Source organism: Patagioenas fasciata, chromosome 1 (genome assembly GCF_037038585.1).
Source record: "Patagioenas fasciata isolate bPatFas1 chromosome 1, bPatFas1.hap1, whole genome shotgun sequence".
NCBI classification, from domain to species: Eukaryota; Metazoa; Chordata; class Aves; order Columbiformes; family Columbidae; genus Patagioenas; species Patagioenas fasciata.
Window position 1 is genome coordinate 147,375,421 of NC_092520.1, and position 21,725 is coordinate 147,397,145.

General features: G+C 42.1%; 1 protein-coding gene across 3 annotated transcripts in view; it reads left to right on the plus strand.

The window, feature by feature from the left end:
• Window positions 1-14,395, plus strand: part of CCND2 (cyclin D2) — a 39,389-nt gene extending 24,994 nt beyond the window's left edge. For 2 of the 3 annotated variants that reach the window (XM_071817076.1, XM_071817079.1), the window contains one exon: window positions 4-5,679. In XM_071817076.1, coding sequence (XP_071673177.1) covers window positions 4-9 — 6 coding nt within the window. In that variant the 3' untranslated portion in view covers window positions 10-5,679. Of the gene's footprint in view, window positions 1-3; window positions 5,680-10,201 lie in introns of those variants that run through there. The other variant, XM_065842472.2, reaches the window with a different exon arrangement.
• Window positions 14,396-21,725: the final 7,330 nt, after the last annotated feature.

A 21,725-nucleotide genomic window follows, 5' to 3' on the forward strand; every position in this document is an offset into this window, starting at 1 on the left:
AAGGTCTGAAGAGTCCCTTCATAAAGATCTCTGCAAATTTCTGCACAGAAACAACATTCAGAACCACCACGCTGAAGAATTCAGTTTCTATTGAGCTGAAGTATACAATAATCCATCTAGAATGGATAGCATTTGAACATTGTCACTAGAGCACATACACCGTTTATCCCCTCCTTTGTAGTGTTCAGGGCCTGTGGTTTTGGAACCAAGTAACAGGACTCGCTGTATCTTATCCTGCCTTATTTGTTGCAGACCACATTTTGTATGCAAGGAAACAACAGACCAAATAGCCTCCAAAAGAAAGGAAGAATGAGATAGTTTCCTAAGTTGTCTTTGCCTGAGTTGGCAGCTGCTCCGCTTCATTCAGTTTTTTGTTCCCCAGTGAGTGCTGTGCGTGTGTAGCAACAATGGGGTGATGCAGTTACACCGCGGGCTCATGGCGGAGTTCCGTCACATCCATTCATAAATACAGCCCCGGCCGGCACGCTGAGGAAGCCGGGCCCCCCCCCAGGAACCGGCTCCGCAGCCCAGAGCATCGTGGCTGCCGGAGGAGCTCACGGGCCAGGGATGGAGATGGTGGTCAGAGACTTGCCCCCGACCTCCAGCGGGAAATCTTTGCTTGGCTCGTACAGCTTTGTGTGATGCAGGCGGGTTGTCACAGTTTTTTATTTTAAATCCCCTTTTTCAATAAGCGATCGCTGCATTCATTACAGCGGGGTAGATTCGCTACTTGTCACAGCTGCAAAGTCTACCTGTTAGAGATGATTAGCCTGAAATCCCAAGTCACATTAAGGAGGGAGTGTTAATTTCAGACATGGCATCTGCCCCTGGATCACACTGCCAGTGCTTTGGCTTCACTCTCGCTTTTTCTAGTTCTGAAAACATTGTTCCCTCCTGTTGCTATGAGAAATACCCACACCAGCAACAGGAAACCAACAGACTGACTGTTGAAGCAAACAGTAGAACTGAATCTAGAAAGTACACTGTTCAAAATGCTGAAAAGACTGAAAAATTGTAGAGAAAAATGTGCCATCTTTCAGATGCTTCATGTTAGTCATCTCATATATTGCGTTATTACAATAACATAGCAATAGTAAGTGGAGAGATTCTGGCAGAGATAAGTCTTGGATTTTTGGTGAGGGTTGTGTTTTGGTTTTGTTGTTTTGGGGGTTTTTTTTGAGTCTGCATTAAATGCCCTTTCAAACAGCAAATCACTATTTTCTGTACTTGCATATGGAAAAATAGAGACATAGACACTTATCTGTAATTGGTGCCCTTTGTTACTGTAGCAAAAATAGACACATTTAGGAGGGAAAATATTTCTGTTTTTAAACTGTGTCCATTAGTTATGAGATCACTGAGGTACAGTAAATGGGCATGATTTTCCCATAGCAGTTTTTCAGGCTCTTGTTTTGGAGAATGTCGGCGAGCTAAAGGCCAGTGCATGTCACACGAAGGCCCTGCTTTGGGAAGGAATCCCTGTTTATGTCAACAATGAAGCATGTGCTTTGGAGAGGTTTGAATTGGGGCTTAAATGTGAACCAGCGGAGGAATCCAGACATCTTTTGTATTTAGGAGTACAGATGACACGTTCCATGCTGGAATTTATGTAAATCCAGCTCTTTAATGCATGTCTTATTGCTGCTTTCCTCAATTATCCAAGCAATGCATACATGACGGGTGAACAGTATTGTCACTTCACATATCTCCAGCATCCTTTCAATTTATCATACCAGGTCCCGCACCTAAAAAAAGTTATTTTCTGGTTTCCCTTTTGCAATTAGTTTAAAGAAAGAGGAAGAGATTCCAGGCGTTAACAGTTATTTGTGAAGCAATTAATGTATATGTGGAAAACCAGCCACCCTTTAACACAAAAACTCCAGAGGGCTTTTGCACCTTTCCTAGTTTTGGGACTTGGAGCCCTCAGCAAAGCACTCAGCGTTTTTATCCAGGCTTCTAAATCTGGTCAGAAAATGCAGGAGCATCAAGAAGCATCCAATAGGATTATAGCTCAGTATTTTGCATTGTTTGTAAGCATATGTTATATGTAACAACAGCCTTACTATTACTCTGCTGCTTCTGGTTGTAAAGGAGAGTAGGATTGCAGTTTGGTTTCTGAAAGCCCTTAAGAAATTACCCACTCAGTGACAGAGCGAGATTGTCCTCAACCTTGACATTGCAAAGGATTTAATGACCTGGCCTTGCTGTTGGCCTGGGCTCGGCACAGCCAGGGCTGTGGTGGCGATGGCAGATGTGCCGATCCCTGCCAGATTCCCTGGGGTTACCAAGCTCTGTTCTTCGCAGCTGGACATCTGTATGTCCCAGGTATGGTGTTGCTTCTCTTCACTTGTTTCTCACCGATCTGATCAAAGCTGTTTAACTGGCTCAGGCTTTGGCTGGTGCTGGTCTTATTCTGTGATTGCTGATGCACAGCACCTCATCATAAAGCTAAGATCTTGTCAAGGGATAAGCAATATCTAAGTTTAACAGTATTAAAATGGAACCTTGTTAAACAATAGTTTTGCAGTCTTCAGTTTCTTCCTTAAGTGCTGCCATAATACATTTTCTGTGAACACTGGTATTTCCACGAGTGCCATCTTGGATGCACAAAAGCTTTGTGGCTGCAGTGCTCAGACCAGTTGCCATGTACCCAGATGTTTCCCTAAATTTAGTTTTTGACAAAAAAACAAACATTAGGAGCCTTGCTGGTGTAAGCTTGCTTATTTCTTCTCCCAGGCAAGACCAAAACTGAAATGCAAAAGGAGAATCTAAAGATCACGATACAAAAAGCTCTGTGTCCTGAGGCACTGTGGAAGGGACCAAAGCTCAGTTCATCACTTCTGGACAGCATCCTCCCTGCCTGCCGGGGTCGGCTAGCGGCGAAGCTGTGGTGGCTGCTGGCACAAGGAGCCCGTGGTCTTCCAGACCTGTGGTTAGGTGACCAGTGTGGATCCAGGGCTGCGCTATCATTTCTCGGCCCTGCCTGGCTGTGAAATGAAGCTGGTGGTTTAAATGTGTTTTAGAGTGGTTGTCATCATGGGAGTAGGTGCAATAAATACACAGCTACAGTCTGCATACAGCTGCAGAGCTTCTGGATTGATTCAAAATGGAGAAGGAGAGAAAAGATGTGTGGCTGAAATAGTTCACTTCTCGATAGCCCTCCACTATCAGCATTTGAGAGGAGTGATCTTTTGCTTTGTGGAGAAGGTGGCGTACTGTTGCTCAGTTACTGCAGGACTTGATGCAGAGACCGTTGTCATCCACGAGGTATTATCTGTTAGCTTCGGTTTGGATGAGGTACCAAGGAAGACTTGAAAATGGCTACATAAAGTCTATGGCAGAAACTCAAGCCAAGTTGCTAAAACAGCTATAAAATGTCTTTTGAATACCCTCCTACTTTTTTTTTCCTTTCCCTCCCGGCCCCCCTTTTTTTTTAATCAGTCCAGGCATGATGTTGCAAAATGGAGAGGATGTCTTACACTCGGTAAAGCTGAACTTGGTACTAAGCTAGGGTGACAGGCTGTGTGGGTCACGATGAGATGGGTCGTCCTGGAGCTTGGAGCAGTCAGGACTGAAAATCCAAGTAATGACCAGTGCAAAGCAAGAGCCCATTGGTTGAGCTGAGTGGGATGCCTCCCCTAATAGCTTGTCAGTGTGCTACAAACAATTTAAAACTGGAAGCTGGGGGGCAGTATAGGGCAAATATATTGTAGAAGTATTGAAAAGTTCAAGAAAATTAATTATGTATAGTATTCTGCAGGATCTTTCCTAGTGTTGGTGCTTTCTTTCAAGATTGGCATGAATGGAAATTGAAATCCCCAATTATTATTTGGTTGAAGTAGATCCTGCCATAGCGCTGCCGATTCCTCCTTCCAGTCATCCTCACTGCCAGCATTTCAATCACAGCCACGAGGACACTCCTCGTCAGACACAGAAAAGCATTTCCTTTCCTTCAAATGTATTTCAAGTGTGCTAGTAAAATCACCCAGGGATGAAAAAGTCTCAGAAAAAAAAGCACCCAAAAGTTAATTGCCTTTTTAGTTCTGTACATGCTGAAGTAAAAATAAAACTATGGAATGGAAAGTACCTGAACTATTTTAATCATTAAAACTACTAGACCATATAGAAGAATGGGGAAGTTGATCCATGTGACACACACTTAAAAAACTTCTTTATAAAGACAACAAAGGCAGCCCTACAGTATTCTGAAGGAATGACCTGTACTCCTGTACTGCAAAATCTGGGGCCATTTCTTCCGTGTATTATAGTGTTCTTTCAAGGAAGATTTGCTGAAAATAGTGCAATTCTTTTTTTTTTTTCTTTGTTAAGTGTTTTAAAGCTTTAACTTTCCTTGTCAGTGTTATCTAAAGCTTGCAAAATGAAAGTTCACCAGTAAAATATGTACACATGCAGCAAATCCACATGAAATTTGGAGGGGTTAAAACCACTGCATCATGGGAGGGCCAGGCTGTTTGTCCTGATAGTTTTTTTTGTATTTTTTGTATTGTGTCACTTAACTTTGGATTGACAGAAAGGCCCAGTGAAGCGAACAGAAGTGGTAGCCCCATCTTTAAGATAAGCCACTTGTTGTATCACAGTATGACAATTGGGCTGATAAGACACTAATGATAAATTAATGATAAATTCATTTTTTTCCTTTCACCCATGAGATTACCATTCAGCTGGTGTACTCCATACGTCTTAAACCTAGTTGCAGGGTGAGACAGTGGTTCAAGTGCATATCAAATGTGGTTTTAGGATTTTTCATGTGAGAGTACAAGCACTTTGCTCATGTCACATTGCCAGGTGTAAACTTCTGCTAATTCCAGTTTATTAAAAAAGCCATTGGCAAGTTTAGTTGGCATCTTATCTGGCATAAAACACATTGCTCAAATCTGTCCAGCACAGAATCATTTAGGTTGGAAAAGGTGTTTAAGATCATCAGTTTCACTCTGCCATTGTGCTGTGCCAGCTATCATCTCTTGTCCTGCAGCTACCACAGTGAGTAAAAGCCCATTGTGTCACCTGAACACCTCAGCAGAAGCAGTGATGTGGGCCTGTGCGTGATCTTCAGCAAACCAGGATGTTGCACAGAGCCAGGATTCCAGGATTGCAGTCACAGCATCATGTGGATGATTTTATTGTATCTCCATCATCAGTACTGGAGAGTGCATCTGCTGTTGTGTTCCAGCACGTTTTGCTGCATGACTGAGGTTCACTCATGAATCTGGCATTGGGTTTTTTTTCCTTACTAGATTTTGATTGTAGAACTTGACAACTTGCGAAAGAAAGATTTCACCAGTTTGGGTTTGTGCTAGCCAGACAATTTCAGCTCTTGGATGGATGCTTCATGGACAAGACTAATTAAACAGAATGTATTACTCAGACTAATAAAGACCTGAGTATTAGTATGCAAACAGCAGCACTTTTTTGGGAAGCTATTTCATGCTGAATGCAACATGCTGGTCATTTTGCCATAGCATTCTTTGTTTCGAAGAATTCATTGGTACATCATTTTAAGTTCAAAATTTAAGTGTAGACCAGAGCTAACACATGACAGAAAAGATACGTCTGTGGCCTGTGGATCCACATAGGAAATAAAACCCATGAAAACTGTGACAGTTCCAGTCTGGACCCCTTCATCAGTTTTATGTACAAAATAAAGACATCAGAAATGAACCATTTGTCTATAGAATTACCTAGAGACTTTATTCTCTTCATACATTAAATGATGTGTCATATTGATCATCAGAAGTTTGTATAATAACGGTGTAAATGATCGTATATAAGGGTGTTTAGAAGCAGACAAAGTTGGCTCCAGATGCTCAAGCCTTGTTACCACCCTTCCTTCCCCAAGCCTGGCTGCAAGGAAATTGCCTCATTAAGCTTTCCAGTCTGAAGCTGCTTGTACAAAATCTGGCTTATTTTCAGAAGGACATGCTATTATGAAATTGTGCACCACTGAGCTTTAAAATAAGACACTCTTATACCAAAAAAAAAAAAAAAAGTGCATTATGAAAGTATTCTGTTACAAGTGTCTCCAAAGTAGTGTCCCTGCTCTTTTTTTCCATTTGAAAATGCCTTGAGTCTGGAAGTGACTTATCGCCATTGCCCTCTCGCAAACAGGTGAATGGTTACAGTGGACTTAAAACCCACCCAACCTAATAGCGGCAGATTTTTTTTTTAATCTGAGTTTCTGATAGCTTTTGCCAGCTAGATGCTTCAGAAGAAAGTCCGAGGAATTTGTCCAGCTGCTATTGTTAAACAAACAATTCCATACAGTATTAGGAAATCATTAAGCCCCAAATAATGCAAGAGCAAGCCCTAGCTATAAAAAAAAACCCTTTACCTGGTTAAACAGAAATACATATTCTTACCTTAAAGAAGTACCTTTGCCAGCAGCTGCAGGAAGGTGGTGACAGACAGAGAAGCCCTCTTCTCCTTACCTTTTGCTGAAAGGAAAGGAAGAACCCCATTGAGATGAGGCGTTTGCCTCAGTCTCTCACTTCCGAGGCTTCCTGCTCCACTCCGAGTAAATTAAATACTATAGCTTCCCTTGTCTCCAGGTGCAGGAGTCCAGCAGACTGCAGCCCCCAGCTGATGGGAGTGCAGGCAGGGATGGGCAGTTGCCCAGGGCTCTGCCTGCCAGGCAGCTCTGGGAGGCCTGGGTTTAGGCGCACCCCCCTCTGTCAAACCCTAGCTGTAATGCAGCTGATGCCTGAACCCTGTTTTGGGTAACTGTGAGGTTTTTGGGTTAAGTTCCTGCTGGCAGGGTTGCCCCAGGAGGAGCTGGGCAGCATGGGGTGCTGGGAGAGGCGGTGGGTGCTGGTGTGGGGATGGAGGCAGAGATGCAGCCCAATGTGTCTACCCAGGGCCACAGCCTGGGTGCTGGGATGAGCTGGTGTCCTGTCCCAGGGAAGGGGAAGCAGCCACCAGGCACACTGTGACCAGGGTTTGCCAACACAGCCTTTCTGCCGTTTCTCTTGAGTGGTCATTTCTTCAGTACACCAATGATACCTGCGTCCCACCGAGCTGACTTGACATTTCAAGTGCTGTGTGGTTCTGAGCCCCATGGTTATTCACTGGTGGCAGATGATTGTGATTATGCACTCACTGTGGCAATGCAGTGGTGTTACCCATGAGATACCTCTGGTCTTCCAAGGGCATAATTCCTGCTTAGAGTCTTGGGATGAATTACAGGAGTGAGGGAAATCAGGGCACAACCCAGAGGGAGCTACAAAGAGCTCTGGGTGATTTCTGCAACACATCTGACAAAGGAGGCCTTCCGTTGTATGGGCAAGGACTGATGTGACCAAGGGTAGGCTGCAGAACTCCCTTGCTGTATTGTGGGTTACACTGGTGCCAGCTGGAGCTCAGGAGCAGAGTGTGGTGCTCCATGAGATGAGGAGCCTACAGCCAGATGCCTGAATTCAGCATTCAGTGCTCCCCAGGCCATCTTAAACAGTGTCCTTCTGTGTCCCAGCTTCCTTTGACATCATGCTCTGTCTGTATTCTGACTCTGCACCAGTGGTATGGCACATACATGTCATTTTTCCTATAATCTGATGTCCCCAGGAAGGATATGTTGGTGCCTGGGCTGGCAGGGAACTCCTGTGCACCCCTGCAGGGACCCTCCTGTGCTCAGCTGGGCTTAGATGCAACCAGGGACAGTGATTGCCTTCCTTCAAAGCATGGGCCTCCTTGACCATAAGGGCTCTGAATGAATGCAGTGTGCAGTTTTCTGAGCCATGTGTCTTAGCTAACCTTGGCTGCATTTCTTGAGGGTATCAAAAAGTATCTGACCCTCCTTCCATGTGCCATGCCAATTTCTAGTTATACTTAATCTGCTCCAAAAAAAAAGACAATTGGAAACTTTGGTTAAGAGCTGCCTAATGTTGCTAAAATCACCTGCTTTCCTTAACCCTTTCCTTTGACATAGCAGCACGTTTTGTAGTGGTTTCTCTCCTTCCATAAAAAAGCCAGCCTGAGGCAGAGGGTAAATCGTGGGAAAGTTTAGCTCTTGGGAAAGCTGCTTGCAGTGAGAAGCATTACTTGTAGCAGAGCGGTGTTGCGGTAGGTATGGTACAGCTATGAACCAGTTAATTGGACCACAGCTTTTTTTTCAGGAGCAGTCCCCAGCTCTTGGGACAAAAGGGAGGGCTCAGTCTGCCTGCCACATGCACAGGATGTGGCAGCAGAGTTCTTTTGTGTCACCGTGCCCCATACTCTGTTTCACCCTGATGTTACCACACTGAGGGAACCAGCTTCTGAGTCATACTGCACACAGGTAGCCCAGATACATTTCGATGACATCTCACTCTGGCTGTATCTAGTGTAATCCACATCACTGTGAATATTTTTCTCTCTATAGCCAGCATCTCATCCAACCCCTTTTTCCTGGATCAGTTTGAAAAACTGTCCATCAGTGCCTCTCTTTGGCAGATGTGCCTTCAGAGAAAGGTTATGATGCTTTGTTATATAAAGCGGGACTGTTTCATGACGAGGAGAGGATGTAATTTTGCAGCTAGCAGCTGCTGGCTAGTAGCCAAGAAAAACGGGTGTACATGACCCACCAGAGTTTATTGCGCCCGTCTAGAATGTAAATGTCGTCAGCGGAGCAGATACTCTGCATTTGACGTGTTTTGCCAGTCTGCCTAGGATGACAAACCTCCATACATGAATACTTCAGACTCTTCTGAGTAACCTGGTGTTGCCTGTAGAAAGTGGGTGGTGTCCCCAGAGCTGCAGTTGCATCCCATACTCAGTTCCTGGGCTGATACCAGCATCCGTGGGACCCCGTGGAGGTCAGTCCCCAGTCCTGTCCTTCAGCTCCTCTGCCTGAAAGTGGGAATGGTGATACCGGGTCTCACCACCCCTGCCAGGTGCTGCCCGTGCTCTGGTTAAAATACTTTGCAGTGAAACTCCTTGCTACCAAAACCTGTGTTTTTCTGCTGCCTGAAGTCTTTGTGAGAGACCCGGCTCTTACACAGACTGAGGCTTCAGTGAGTTTATGGGATCGATACCTTTTCCAGTATTGTAGAAGGACTTCACAGGGCTCATTTTAGAAAAAACATTTATTGTAGCAGCATCTACCCACCTACACAGTGTCATATTGATACTCTCACATCCCCAGCATGCTGCATGTAATTGGCATTGTGTTTATACAGTCATGGCTTGGGTTTTATTTTTCAGTTTCTGCTATAACCAAGTGTTTGTCAATGCTTTCTCACACTTTTTTTTTTTTAAATATCCATATTATTTGGTCTTCCAGCATATTATCAAGAATGCAGAACATCCTGTAATATTTGTGTTGTTGTACTGTATCTTGCTCTTTCTCCAAGTGTTGTGTAGTATAATTTGTAAAGTAGTGGTCTCTGAGGCTTGGCTGTGCATTTTTGACTTAATTGTTTTTCTAGTAGCAGTACTTGCTTTAATGTCTTCTGTGAATTATCACAAATAAATACTCGTAGGGCTGTTAAAATAATGCTGTTCTCAGACTGAAGGCATGGGAGTGTACCCTGCACCTCCTCTTTCTCCTCAGCTGCTGAAATCTCTTTTTTTTCTCTGGAATGCGCTCAGAGAATGATAACGTGGCTGCGTGTTTGGGGCTGCGTCATTAATTCCACTTGTGTGAATTTTCACAGATAAACAGACCCTTCTTTTGCTTTTGCCTTGGGGACCCAAATGCGTGAGTGATAAAAACAGAGAGCGCACTGCGCTTTTTCAGGGAACTCAAAACTCCTTTGATTTACCATCAGTTTGCTTGATGGTAGGACTGAAGTGCCTCTGTCTGTGTGACCTTGGTATAGCACATGTTGGTTATTTCAGGAGAAAAGTGCAGCTTTTTTTGTAGTGAAGACCTACGCAAGTCACCTAACCCTGCACAGCAGAATGCAAAAATTCCTGTACTTTGCCCTTCGTTTTTTGCAATGCTTTGGGTTCTTGCTGAAGAAGACCACATAAATCAGCACAAACAAGTGAATTACTAAAATTTGAAGATTCTAATAAATACAGCTTTATCATTGTTTAACCCAGGGAGTTTGTACATGGTGATTACCTGTGAGAATTCAAGGTCATTTTCCGCCACAGCAGGTGCTCCTTGGGAATACCAAATTGATGCTCTTCCAATGTCTAGTAGCCTAGTAAGGAAAAGAAACCTACCTATCTCCACTAACAGATCAATTTGCTTTCTGTCCTCTAGGACTGCCTTAAAGCTTGTCAAGAACAGATCGAGGCGGTGCTAGTAAACAGCCTTAGGCAAGTCCGGCAGCAGCAACAGCAAAGCAACCCCTCTAAGACGGTGGACGAACTGGACCAGGCCAGCACTCCCACAGATGTGAGAGATATCAACCTGTGAGGACATCAGCACAGAAAGTCACGCTTGCTCCCCCTGCCCTTTTATTTTTGTTACTATTTTTAGAGTGAAATCTTCTTTTTTTGTTTGTTTTTTTTTTTTTTTTAATCTGCTCCCACATAGAACGTATTTAAAGCTCTTTTAGGTAAAAAAAATACAAAAACTGAATAATGAAAAAAAAAAAAGCATTTGGTGCCTGTGATGTTCTACAGAAGGGAATCCCACAATATATTTGGTAATTGCTATTTGATTATGTATCAGTGATATTAAATGCTTATGAAAGCATACAAAGTAGCTAGATAAATATAAGCCTGCATTTGTGGGAACAAAGTAGAGTATACTTGTCTGTGTATTATGACCTAGTGCATACACCCCTTTTTTAGATTTAAGAAAGGAATCGTGTGTGCGATTTTACGGCTTGACTAGATTGCAAAGCAATAGAATAAAGGGTTTAGGGCAAAGTGGGAAAAGATCCCTGAAGCAATTGAACCATGTTGAGTGCAGAAGAGATTTGCTGATCTGTCACCTCTGTTATTAGTCAGAAGTGTTTGTTGGATCTCTGTATGTTAGTTTTGTTTACTCTTGCTGTCTGTGGTAGCTGCTACCTAAGAAAGAAGATGCTTTATTTTGCCAGCTGGAAGAGCAGGTGTTTTTTTTTTCTTTGATGTTTTTGTTTTGTTTTGGTTTTTTTGGTTGGTTGGTTTTGGGTTGGTTTGGTTTCGTTTTGTTTTGTTTTCAAATTCCCCTCTCCCCTCTTGACTTTTTCTACTTTTCCTTTAGAAATGGTTCATTCTAAGCACAGCAGCATCTTTGGCATAAGGGCAATCCCGTTTACCCAACTGTGGGCCAAGCCAAAGTTATTGAGTGTTCATGTTAGATGGGGGAAATGCACCAATTAATTCCGACCAGTTCGCTAATCAGACTGCCTCTGACCTTTGGATTGCAAGATGTGGTGGATCATCTGTGAAAAGCATTATAGTCCTTTACAGCACTAATGCTTCACGTCAATGTTAACCTTTGGCAGCTCCTTAGCTTGGCCATAAAGACATTTAAATGATGCTCTGTCCATCTTTCTTTTTAACATATCCTCACTGTGTTAAAGAAGATGAGATTTGATTTGATCCCTCTTCTACCTGCCCATCTTCCCCCACCGCCCCTACACACTTTTTCAGCATTTCATTAACTTTATTGATCCACAGTGAGCATTTTTGTAAACCATTTCATTCGAAAAGCACTTTGAAAATTGTTCCTAAGGGATTAAATGAGATGGTTTATGACGATTTTGCCGAGGGAAAAAAAAAAAAAAGAAAAAATAAAATAAAGGAAAAAAAAAAAGAATTAAGAAGTCACGAAAGCAAAGCATATAGCTTTTCATAGTCAATATTTTCCAGTATCTGGTGTACTTGGTTAGTTGCAGTGTTGCTGGAAATACCAACACCTGCTTCAGATGACATTCCTGTCATGACATTCCGGATAAAAGCCTGATGATTTGTATTGTTCAGTGTCACAGAAGGATCTTAATACCACCTGCATGCTTATCTATGGACAACAAAAGAAAATTGCTGGTGCAAAAGACACGAGTGGTAAACATCAAGGTGTGTGACTTGGAGTTTTATTGCAAAGGTGTATTCATTGTACTTGAATTTATTTTTCTGCTCCATCTGTAACGAAGAGGCATTTAGAAGGCAAAGGAGTTGGAGCAACTTTTTTTTTTTTTTTTGCACAATTGTATTAACAGTTTGCAATTATACAGTATGAAGCTGTTGGTTGAAATGTTAATGTTTGCATTTTTAAGACAGAAATCCAGAAAGAACATGCTACTTTGAAGAATATTATATGAATGGACTCAGCCGTATTTGGCTAGATGAGGGTAGAAAATGGATTAAGATTCTAAGGTTTTGTTGGGGTTTTTTGTTTTTGTTTTGTGGGGGGAGGGGTGTTTTGTTTTGATTTTGGTTTTGTTTGGTTTTTTTTTGCGCTGCTAAGAAGCTATGATTTGTTTCATTCTTATTCACATTAACAGTACTTAGCTGTATTGTTTCACTGAGTGTGCTGCTATTTTATAAACATTTTTATAATATATTATTTTACTGCTTAAATTTCAAATCCTGAAGTAGATGGTTAAGTGGAGATATGATGAGTTCTTTGATTTACTGGAAATGCCCTGTACAGTTGTTCGGTTTTTTTTTTCCTAATAGCGTGTTCATGATTATTTTTTTTATCTTTTTCCTTCCTTCTTTCTTTTTTTTTTTTCTTCCTTCTCAGTCACATCCTGCAAAGACAGTATACTTACCTCAGGTTTACTGGACAAAACAGAAATGGTTCCCATGTTCACAATACCTCACAAAGTGACAGTTTGGTTTTTCCCCGGGGCCCATGCTCTGGTCGCACCGGGGAGAGTTTGCAGGCAGCCGGGGCGCTGGCTCCGTTTCGGTCTTCGGTATCCTACTCATAGTGGAAAAAATGCATTGATTCTCTGCCAGAGCTGGTCTGGGACATCCTTATTCCCAAAAACTGGTGTTGGGGACAGCCTTGTTCTCACCACCGTGACCTCCCACATTGATGTTCCATGTTGGGAGCACCTGAAGTTCAGTGATGGTGTCTCTCCTGGAGGAAAAAAAAAAATGTTAATTTTGTGGAAGCAAGATTCAGGAGCCACATGCAGCACATAAATGAGAGATCAGATCATTCCCTGACAGCCTTTCTGCATGAGCAAACGTGGTTTCACAGGGGAGTGGGCAGAGGGTCCCCAAGACAGCGGGATGTCCTCAGCACGCTGGGCACCGTATCCATTCCATTTGCATGGTTTGCTCCCCTGCATGCTGCAGGTGAAGAATAGGCAGGAGTAGGATTTAGGGTGCCTGCCCCTGCTTTCCGTCCCACCTCCTGTGGTGCCCTGGTCCCAGGCGGGGGTCCCCTCTGCAGTATCGTCCCCTTGGGGCTCCACAGCACTGGTGGGAAGTGGGGTGAGGTCTGGCACCGAGGTCGGCCCCTCGCATGTTGGTCGTAGGGGCGAAGAAGGGGAGTTGCTGCACCCTTGGGGTTTGGCAGCCCCAGTCCCTTGTAGGGACCCAGCAGGTGTGGGTGGGTCACCACCGGGGGCACGAGTGTCCAGCTGCAGTGACATACCCAAAAAAATACCAACCGTCTGGTTACACCCAGGAGCGTACTGTATTTGAAGTCTGAAAAACCTACAATTTGGGCATTTTCACAGTAGCATTCAAAATTAAAATACTGCTTAGTACTTCTTTTTAACGTTAAAAAAAATGAATACTATTATTGAAAATGAGGTGTCAGATTTTTTCCCTGGATTGCAGAAATCATAAATCTTCCTGTTGATGAATTAAAAAAAAACCACATTGCTGATTATACTTCCACAAGTGCCAAAGGATTGGCACAATTGCTAAAAGCATTTATTTCAGCTTCATATTGATGGTACTTTTATGATCTTGCCCTCCCTCCCATTACTGTAGTGTAGGAGCACCTCATAATCAATTATATACCCAACATGCTTGTGAAAAAGTACTATTAATCCCATTTCAGTGTTGATGATTTATGCTTGAATAATCAGACGGTTCTTAATTACTCAGCAAATTACCTGGCCACTGGATTTTTTCCACTATGTTTTATTACCATGTTCTCATGTACCTCAGAAATCACTCTCGGTTGCACAGTTTCTGTTCTCAAACTTTTTTTTTTGTTTTGCTTTATCGAGTGTGATGCCATATCAAGTCAACGTTATTCTCTCACAATGTGCTCTTTAAGAGGTGTGGATGTTTATATGGTCAGGGGATGCTAGAAAGTGCAGTAGTAGACATGATCAGTGTAAACAAAAGTATTTAGAAAGTATGCGAGAGTGTTTTTGATGGATAAGACTCTGGTACAGTGTAGTCTCGATTACCTTTTAAAAGGTCTTCTGTGTTCAGTGTTGTCATTTTTATTAATAATCTGTTGTTTTGACTAGTTTAAAGATGGTTCTAAGAAAAGTGTTTTGGCGGGACTAGGTATGCTGTATGGACAATAAACTCACCTTGACCTAAATTTGCCTGTCTTGGTTTTATTCATTTAGCGTGAAGATGGTGCAGAAGGAGATGTGGTTCTGTGATTCTAGGTAGATGGTGTTAGCAGGCTTATAAAATGTGAACTGTTGAATGTTGCAGTCACAGAACAAATTTTCCTCTACAACCTAGCTCATTGCCTACTGCATTGGCAAATTGTGGCATGGTTCTTTTGTGAAACAGTCCTGTGAGATTTAAGGAGAGCAAAGTCCTACAAACGTTAAGTTGCTGGATCAAAAACATTGTGGAAATCAAATTGAGCTGGTGGAAAAGTCCTCGTAAGTACACAGAGTGCACAGTTTTGCAACTAATATAAATATTTAAATCTCCCCTTTGTTGTATGTTGGATTTAAAAGGCTACTGCAAAACCTATGTTGTTTTTCTTCCTATAAGGTTTAGGCAAACTGAGGAAAAGGAGAGGGCTTTTGTGGTGAAGCCAGAGGGAAGAAATGAGCCTCCACATGCCAAGTCTCTGTCCTCAGCCTGCACCCAGGAGGTGGGATGCTCGCCCTTTCCCTCTGCCCTGTCCATGTCTCCTACTTTGGGATGCTTGCTGTGAATTGACCAATGTCCCATGTCACATCCTTGGCCTCACCTCATGGTCTGTTCTCCACTCCCATCCAGTAGCAGTCTTCTGAATGCTAGGCCCTTACGCATCCCTGGGGAGAGCAAATGCACACTGAACAATGAAGAACAGGTATTTGGGCAGATATACTGGGGAAAAAGTAAACACTATCATAAAGTGAGTAATACAGCCAAAACCAGAGAAGAGAAATGAAAGCAAAAATAAAAAGGGAAAAACCTTAGAAGATGTAATGAACAAGGAAAAGGAAAAATACTCGAAAAACATAATGCTAAAATGAAACATACGAGCAAAAATAAATAGACATGAACAAATAGAAAAATAAAATATGGACAGGATAGGAAATGCAAATTAAATAATGAGATTGTGAGTCAGGATTTACAGACCTTTCTAGTGATAATGGCACAAATCTTGGAAGCTGTGGCTTCAGGCAAAGTCTTAAGACTTCCTTGCAAAGTGACCTGTGAGCCTCATATTTCACAGGTTGTCGGCACCAAAGGTGGAGATTTTAAAGCATCACGAGTCCTCGTGTTCCTCTGGCCACTACTTAACAACATGACCAGCAATCTGCAGCGTTTCTTAGGCATAACTTGTAAGGGCTGCTCTTGCACCTTCCATTTATGGTTTAAAGCTCAAAAGATACTCTCCAACTTGATTTCAGGTTTTAAGGGATTAATTCCTTTCCTACTATAGGGTCAGCAATAGCCCCTCCAGAACTTCATGGCTGTGTGCTGCAGTTTTGTGTTTTAAGAAGTTTTACTAGATGGAGATTTAGCAGAAAAGAGATGTTCTGTTGTCATTTAAGTAAATGTATGTTTTCAGAATTAGTGGATATAGTGCGGAGAAGCTACAATTGAAATTAGTTGGACAACAGCCTGTTCCCTTCCTTTGAAGAAAGCTGGCTGGATGCTGAGAAGCCACATACAATAGGGTTAAGTTCCATTATGTGGCCTGTGAAACCATTTTGTATTGTTGTCTTTTTACCATCTGCAAACAATTCCTGCCCATCATGATCCTATACTTTACATAAGGACACCCTGAGGATTTTAAGGTGGGACAACATAGCAAAATCATGCTTTCAAACAACTGCACGCTGGACTGACTTTTATGTTTAAGAAAACTGTGGAGGCAAAGAGAGTAAAGCTTTAACACTGAAATTTCAGAAGAGAAAAACACCACACAATTGCTCAGTGTTTCCAGTCTTAGTATATGAGTCAGATTATGTTTTATTTTGTATTTCTCCAAATCTTTCTGTAGGGACTAGAAACGCAGTTTGTCTTTCTAAGCAGGGAATTTTCCTTGGTGTTTCAAAAAAGACATCCTTAATAATTTGTTGCAGGAGTCTTTTCAAACACTGCTATTGCAATTGGTATATTTTTTAATTTGTCCATGAACTATGTCATTCTGTTCTGCTCTAAAAAAACTAAATTCCCTATAAATCTTAAGCAACCAGCACAAACAGAACAAAATTCTATCCCTGCTGAAGACAGTCGGCGCTCTGCTGTTGATTTTTAATCCTATTTGATTTTTCATCCTATTAAAATCAGCGCACAGGACTCCCTAGGTCAGTGAAGGCTGCTCTCTGCAGCCACAACCAATCAGCCATCCATACTCTCCCTGGAAAGGATGCACTGGAGGATGCATAAATGACAAGCATATTCAAGCATACCATAACTTGAACGTCCTATAGGTAAAGAGCAGAAGAGACAAAGGGCACCTCACATGCACATTCAAACACATGGACTGCTTAATGGCAATGTAGATGGTAAGGTAGAAAAGATGCATTTTAATCTTACGTTTCAGAGGGAAGAGACAGGTCAGGAAAAAGTATGGCTATGCTCATGCAGGTGACTCTCTTACTGACTTTCACACCCTTCTGCAGGCACTTGCAGGCATAAACATAGAGTAGTTGCATTCAATTTTTAGAGAATTGTATTAGAGCCTTCTCTGCGCTGTTTGCAAACCAAAGCCAGCCAGCTGGCACGAAGGCAAACAGGCCATGCTCTACTTCTTTGCCCCCTACAGCACACTGAATCATTTCTCCCAATTAAGGGAAAGTTTATTTTAAAAAGACTTTGGGGGTCCCTTTGGAGATCTTTGGAGAAAGCTGGCTGTACCACGTTTACTTTGTACCTTCTTCAAATATCAAAAAAACTCCACACACCCTTTCATTTTTCTTAATATAACAATATATTTAAAAGCATTCTCAAGGGTGATTTGCGTGTCAGCTGTGTGCAGCCACAGGGGCACAGGTACCACAGTATTTTTACACCAAAAACACTGCATGGCAACTGATGCTACTGCTGATGCTGCCAGGGGCTAAGAGTGAAAATTGTGGGAGTCTTGTTACAGACAGTTGTCAGGGAGAACATCAGGCCAGCACTTAGCATGGGCTTCAGGTGCACCATGGGGAAGGGTGTCCCTCGGTAGCAGATACATTAAATCAAGACCTGTTAGGCTTACAAATTAAGGTGCATAAATCTGAAGTATTTATGCTTAGGTATAAGTCTATATGCAAGATGCCTGCCATGAGCGGGTGCCCTGAGTTCTGCTGCAACCTGATAGGGAGAGATAAAGGATCTGATGCACAGCACAGTAAATGAAGGAAAATAATAAGGGGAAAATGTCTGTCTCCTTAAATGTCTGTCCTTCTGTGGAAATGATGCAGTGATAGCTCTGTCTCGCTATTGAGTTTTCTCTAAAAATAAACTGGTATGTTATTTGAGCTCTTCCAAAATGTAACATGCAGAAACTACAAGAAGAATTAGGACAGAGCAGTGAAGGAGAAAGGTCAGCAGACTGGCCGCCTTTGGGGCTGCAGCTCCTCAGATTACTTGGTAATGCTTCTTAGAGCAAAAACTCTGGTTCATCTGGCAGGAGACTAGCAAGCATCCCTGAAGAGCGATACATTGACCTTTCTGATGACTGGAGTTTTCAGAACTTGAGCAAAACTGTGAGGTGGACATAACTAGCTGGAAGATGAGTAGCGAATTCAGGATTCTTACCCAGGACATCTGAAAAAAAATATTCTCACAATTTTTTCTGCTTCCTCAAGTTACACCTCTTTGCTTCTCCAAGACGTTTTTTTATTTCAATTTCTTTGGATTTGCTTCTTACACACGATGAAGTATCGATCTTTCCTAAGTGCCCTGATGGTATTATTTAGTTTCCCAAGCTTAGGTATTAAGGCTTGGCCTAATGTTACAGAAATTTGCAACAGAAGTGCATGAAATTTGGGTGTGATTCTCCCTGATGGCTAGCAGCACCAGAGCAAAAGATTAAATACATGATCTAAGCAAAATGCAAAGCTTGTTAAACGGGAACTGGCTAAAATTGGACAGTAAAATCTGTGGGTGCAGACTGCTGGAGGACCGCTAGATGACGGTAACGTAACTCATACAGCTGCAGCTATTCCTGGAGCTCCTCCAGGAGCTGCCTGGGGTTTCTGAGTCTTCTAGAAAGTCAAATGTTTATCTGAACCTTCTCACTTCTCCAACGGCTCACCTGAACATCTCCATCAACCAGAAAGTCTGCAGCTGACTTAAACTTGGGAGTTTGGGCAAATTGGTCTGAAGTGCTGTTGTTACAGGAGCACAGTTTTTTTTCTGTTCAGCCAGGCAGTCACAAGGGACTGGCTCTGCTCCCTGTTTGCAGCTCCTATATTATCCTGAAAACCGTCTTAAAAAGAATTAAACACTTTCCTGAAGTTACTTTTCCATGAAAGCAACTGATGTAGTTGCCGCAAAGGTATTGCATGGCCATGTTCTCCAGCCTGTCTCGTTCAAGAACCAGACACAGCACAACTTCTGTGCTTGGGTTTGACCAAGTTATGCATTTCTTTGTGCCAGCAGGTCTTTGAGAGGCATATTACACAGGGAGAGGAGTGGGAGAGGAAAAGCCTTGAAGAAATTCAGCCTCAGTTTCTGCTGGGCCAGTGTACTTGTAAGAGCAGGAAGCAAGGTCAGATCCTGAGTGACAGGTGGGCTGCAGAAGAGATAGTCCAGCTGATTATTTCAGTTTTGTGTTCCTAATTGCCAACTGTCATTTCATGGAGATTAGATAACTGAGATAACTAGATTGATGAAATTGTCTGATGTTAGTGATACACGATCCATATAATGAGGACTTTACCAGATAGTCAACATCATTCAAGTTTAAAATTTTAAATAGAAAAAAAAGTGTTATCATTCAAAAAATTTTAATTTACAGCTCTGCAGAAGTTTCTTCTTCCTAAAATGACTTCCTCAAAGTACTATTCATCTGATGAGTAACAGTGCTTGTGTTAGCAGTTGTGCTTTACAAGCAGTTTCAATGGGTCAGTTTAAAAAATAGGCTCATGAACACAGACTGACATGATGTGCTACAGCAGATCAAAGAAATTACTGAGGGGGAAGAAATGAAAAATCAGAATTTTAATGCTCAGGAAAAAAGTGCATATGATATAAAGATGAAGGACACAGGAGCAAAGATAAGAGGACTAAACAGGGGAAAGGGGAAACATGATCTAGCAGCAAAATCATGAGGCTGGTAAGTCAGAAGCTGTAGGCCGTTTGAGCTATTTTCTCACAAACCCAAACTGTGACTTCAGACAAAGCCCCTTTAAAATTTTGCCTGAAAAGCTGCCGCTTTTGCAAGGAACCTGTATCAAAACATGCACTTAGAAGATTACAGATGCTAACAGCGTCGGCTTGTATTTTTTTTCTTGTCCTTCTGAAACATGCTTGAAACACAGCTACGGTCTTATCATCGTAGCAAAACAGAGTTGTTTTTAATGGTGATACAATAGAAATAGGTCAGAGCTGAGTCATTTGGCACTGGCTCATTTAGAGGCTAGACATGTCACCAGTTTCACCCTTTGAAAATGTCAGTTCTGAAATCTGTGGAGGAGAGGCGCTGCAGAAATACAGGGTTGTGCCACACTGCCAACGGAAGATAAAAAGGGACTGAAACAGACCCACAGATGCATAAAATATTTTATTTAGCATCTCTTTTAAACTGCTATCACATGAAACAAATTATGTTTTAGTCTTCGTTTAGAATTTGTTTGGTGTTAAAGCAAAAACCAGATTCAAAGTTAGGTCAGATCTCTGGGCAACCCAGAAGAGTTTCTCAAATGACTGATTTTAGATAGCATTTTTTTCCATCTGGTTGTGAAAGCCTAAAGGAAATACACTCAGCTATCTGACCAACTAACATTTTGGTTAATCACACTGTCTGCAATCCATAGAACTTCAGCTTTCTGAGGGGAAAAGAATGATTTGTAATTGCTTCTTCTGCTACTTTGTCCATTTTACCAGTAGTAATTTTATAATACTATTATTTAGTAATAGCAATTTGGCCCTTGCGCTCATTGACTATTATAAATTGCCATTATCAAAATGATTAAAATTACTTTAAATGATATTTTCTCTGTTCTTATGTGCTATTATAGCTCCTTGGATGTCTCTGTTCACCCTTAAGTGACTTTCCAATGTATTTCCTTGCTTTCTGAAACCATAAAATACATATTAACTGTTATTGTATTCTACATCAATAACAGAGTGATGAGTTGACCAAATTTTTATGGTTAATTTCCTAAAATATCAATAATTTTGAATCCTTAGTATTTCTGGCCACAGGGACTTTTCCTGAGGTGAATGTTGTATTTCTGTGTTGAGGAAAACATCCTCTACACCATATCCTTACAGTTTGCCAAGATATATGCATGTTTTTCTATAAATCTTCAAAAACAGGAAATGGGGAAGAAAAAGCAAAATCAACTTCTGCTTTTCTGAGACTTTTTTTTTTATGGCTTTGCTTTTTCACTCTCACTAAGGAAAGTGAGAGTCTGAATGCCAAACCCTAGCAACTGAAGGAAGAATCCCCTTACTCACCCAGCAGGTAATGCACAGGAAAGAAATGTGAACTACAAAACACTGATGTGTCTTACATCTTCCCACAAATGCTGTCAGTCAGCCCAGAAAGAACACTGCAAGGCAAAAAGAGGAGAGCTGATTTATTTGATCTAGCTCAAATGTCAGCTTTACTCTGGAGTTTGAAAACATCATTGTGATACAGAGTGTGTGTGATGTTTTTCACAGTTGGTAGGTTTGCTTTGCTCTCCCTCTGGAACTCCCCTAATTCCTCTGTTTCGCAAGTACAGTGGTGGCTGTGGAGCAAAAGTGGCCTCTGTCCAACAAATCAATCTGCAACAGTCTTAACATGAAGCTCACCCATCCCAGGACTATGGATCCCAAAGCCACATTCCACCAATCTCCCATCTACCTCCCAGGAGCTGAAATGATTTGGGTGAAAAGGACCTGAAGAAGAAGATGACAATCTGCCCCATATTTCAGAAAACAGGTGGAAGTTCTGAACTTCAGCTGACCAGGGCCAGCATGGCCCCAGCTGGTTGTGGACACCTGTGTTGTAGGTGCCCACACCACCTGCTACTTGTAAACTGCTGGTCTGAAACCGTTGTTTCAGAACAGCTCCCATCTTTGTCAATGAGTACTTGGGGGTACGATTTCGCTTCAAAGACCTCTAATTGATTTTTAATTAGGGTAATTTATCCAACCACTGATATTACTGTGAGCAAAGTTCTGTTGCCGGTCAGTGTTCTTACTGGTTTTAGTTGCCTTTAACAAGACCGAGCGTGATCACAGAGAATCACAGAATGTTAGGGATTGAAAGGGACCTCAAAAGATCATCTGGTCCAATCCCCCTGCAGGAGCCGGAACACCTGGATGAG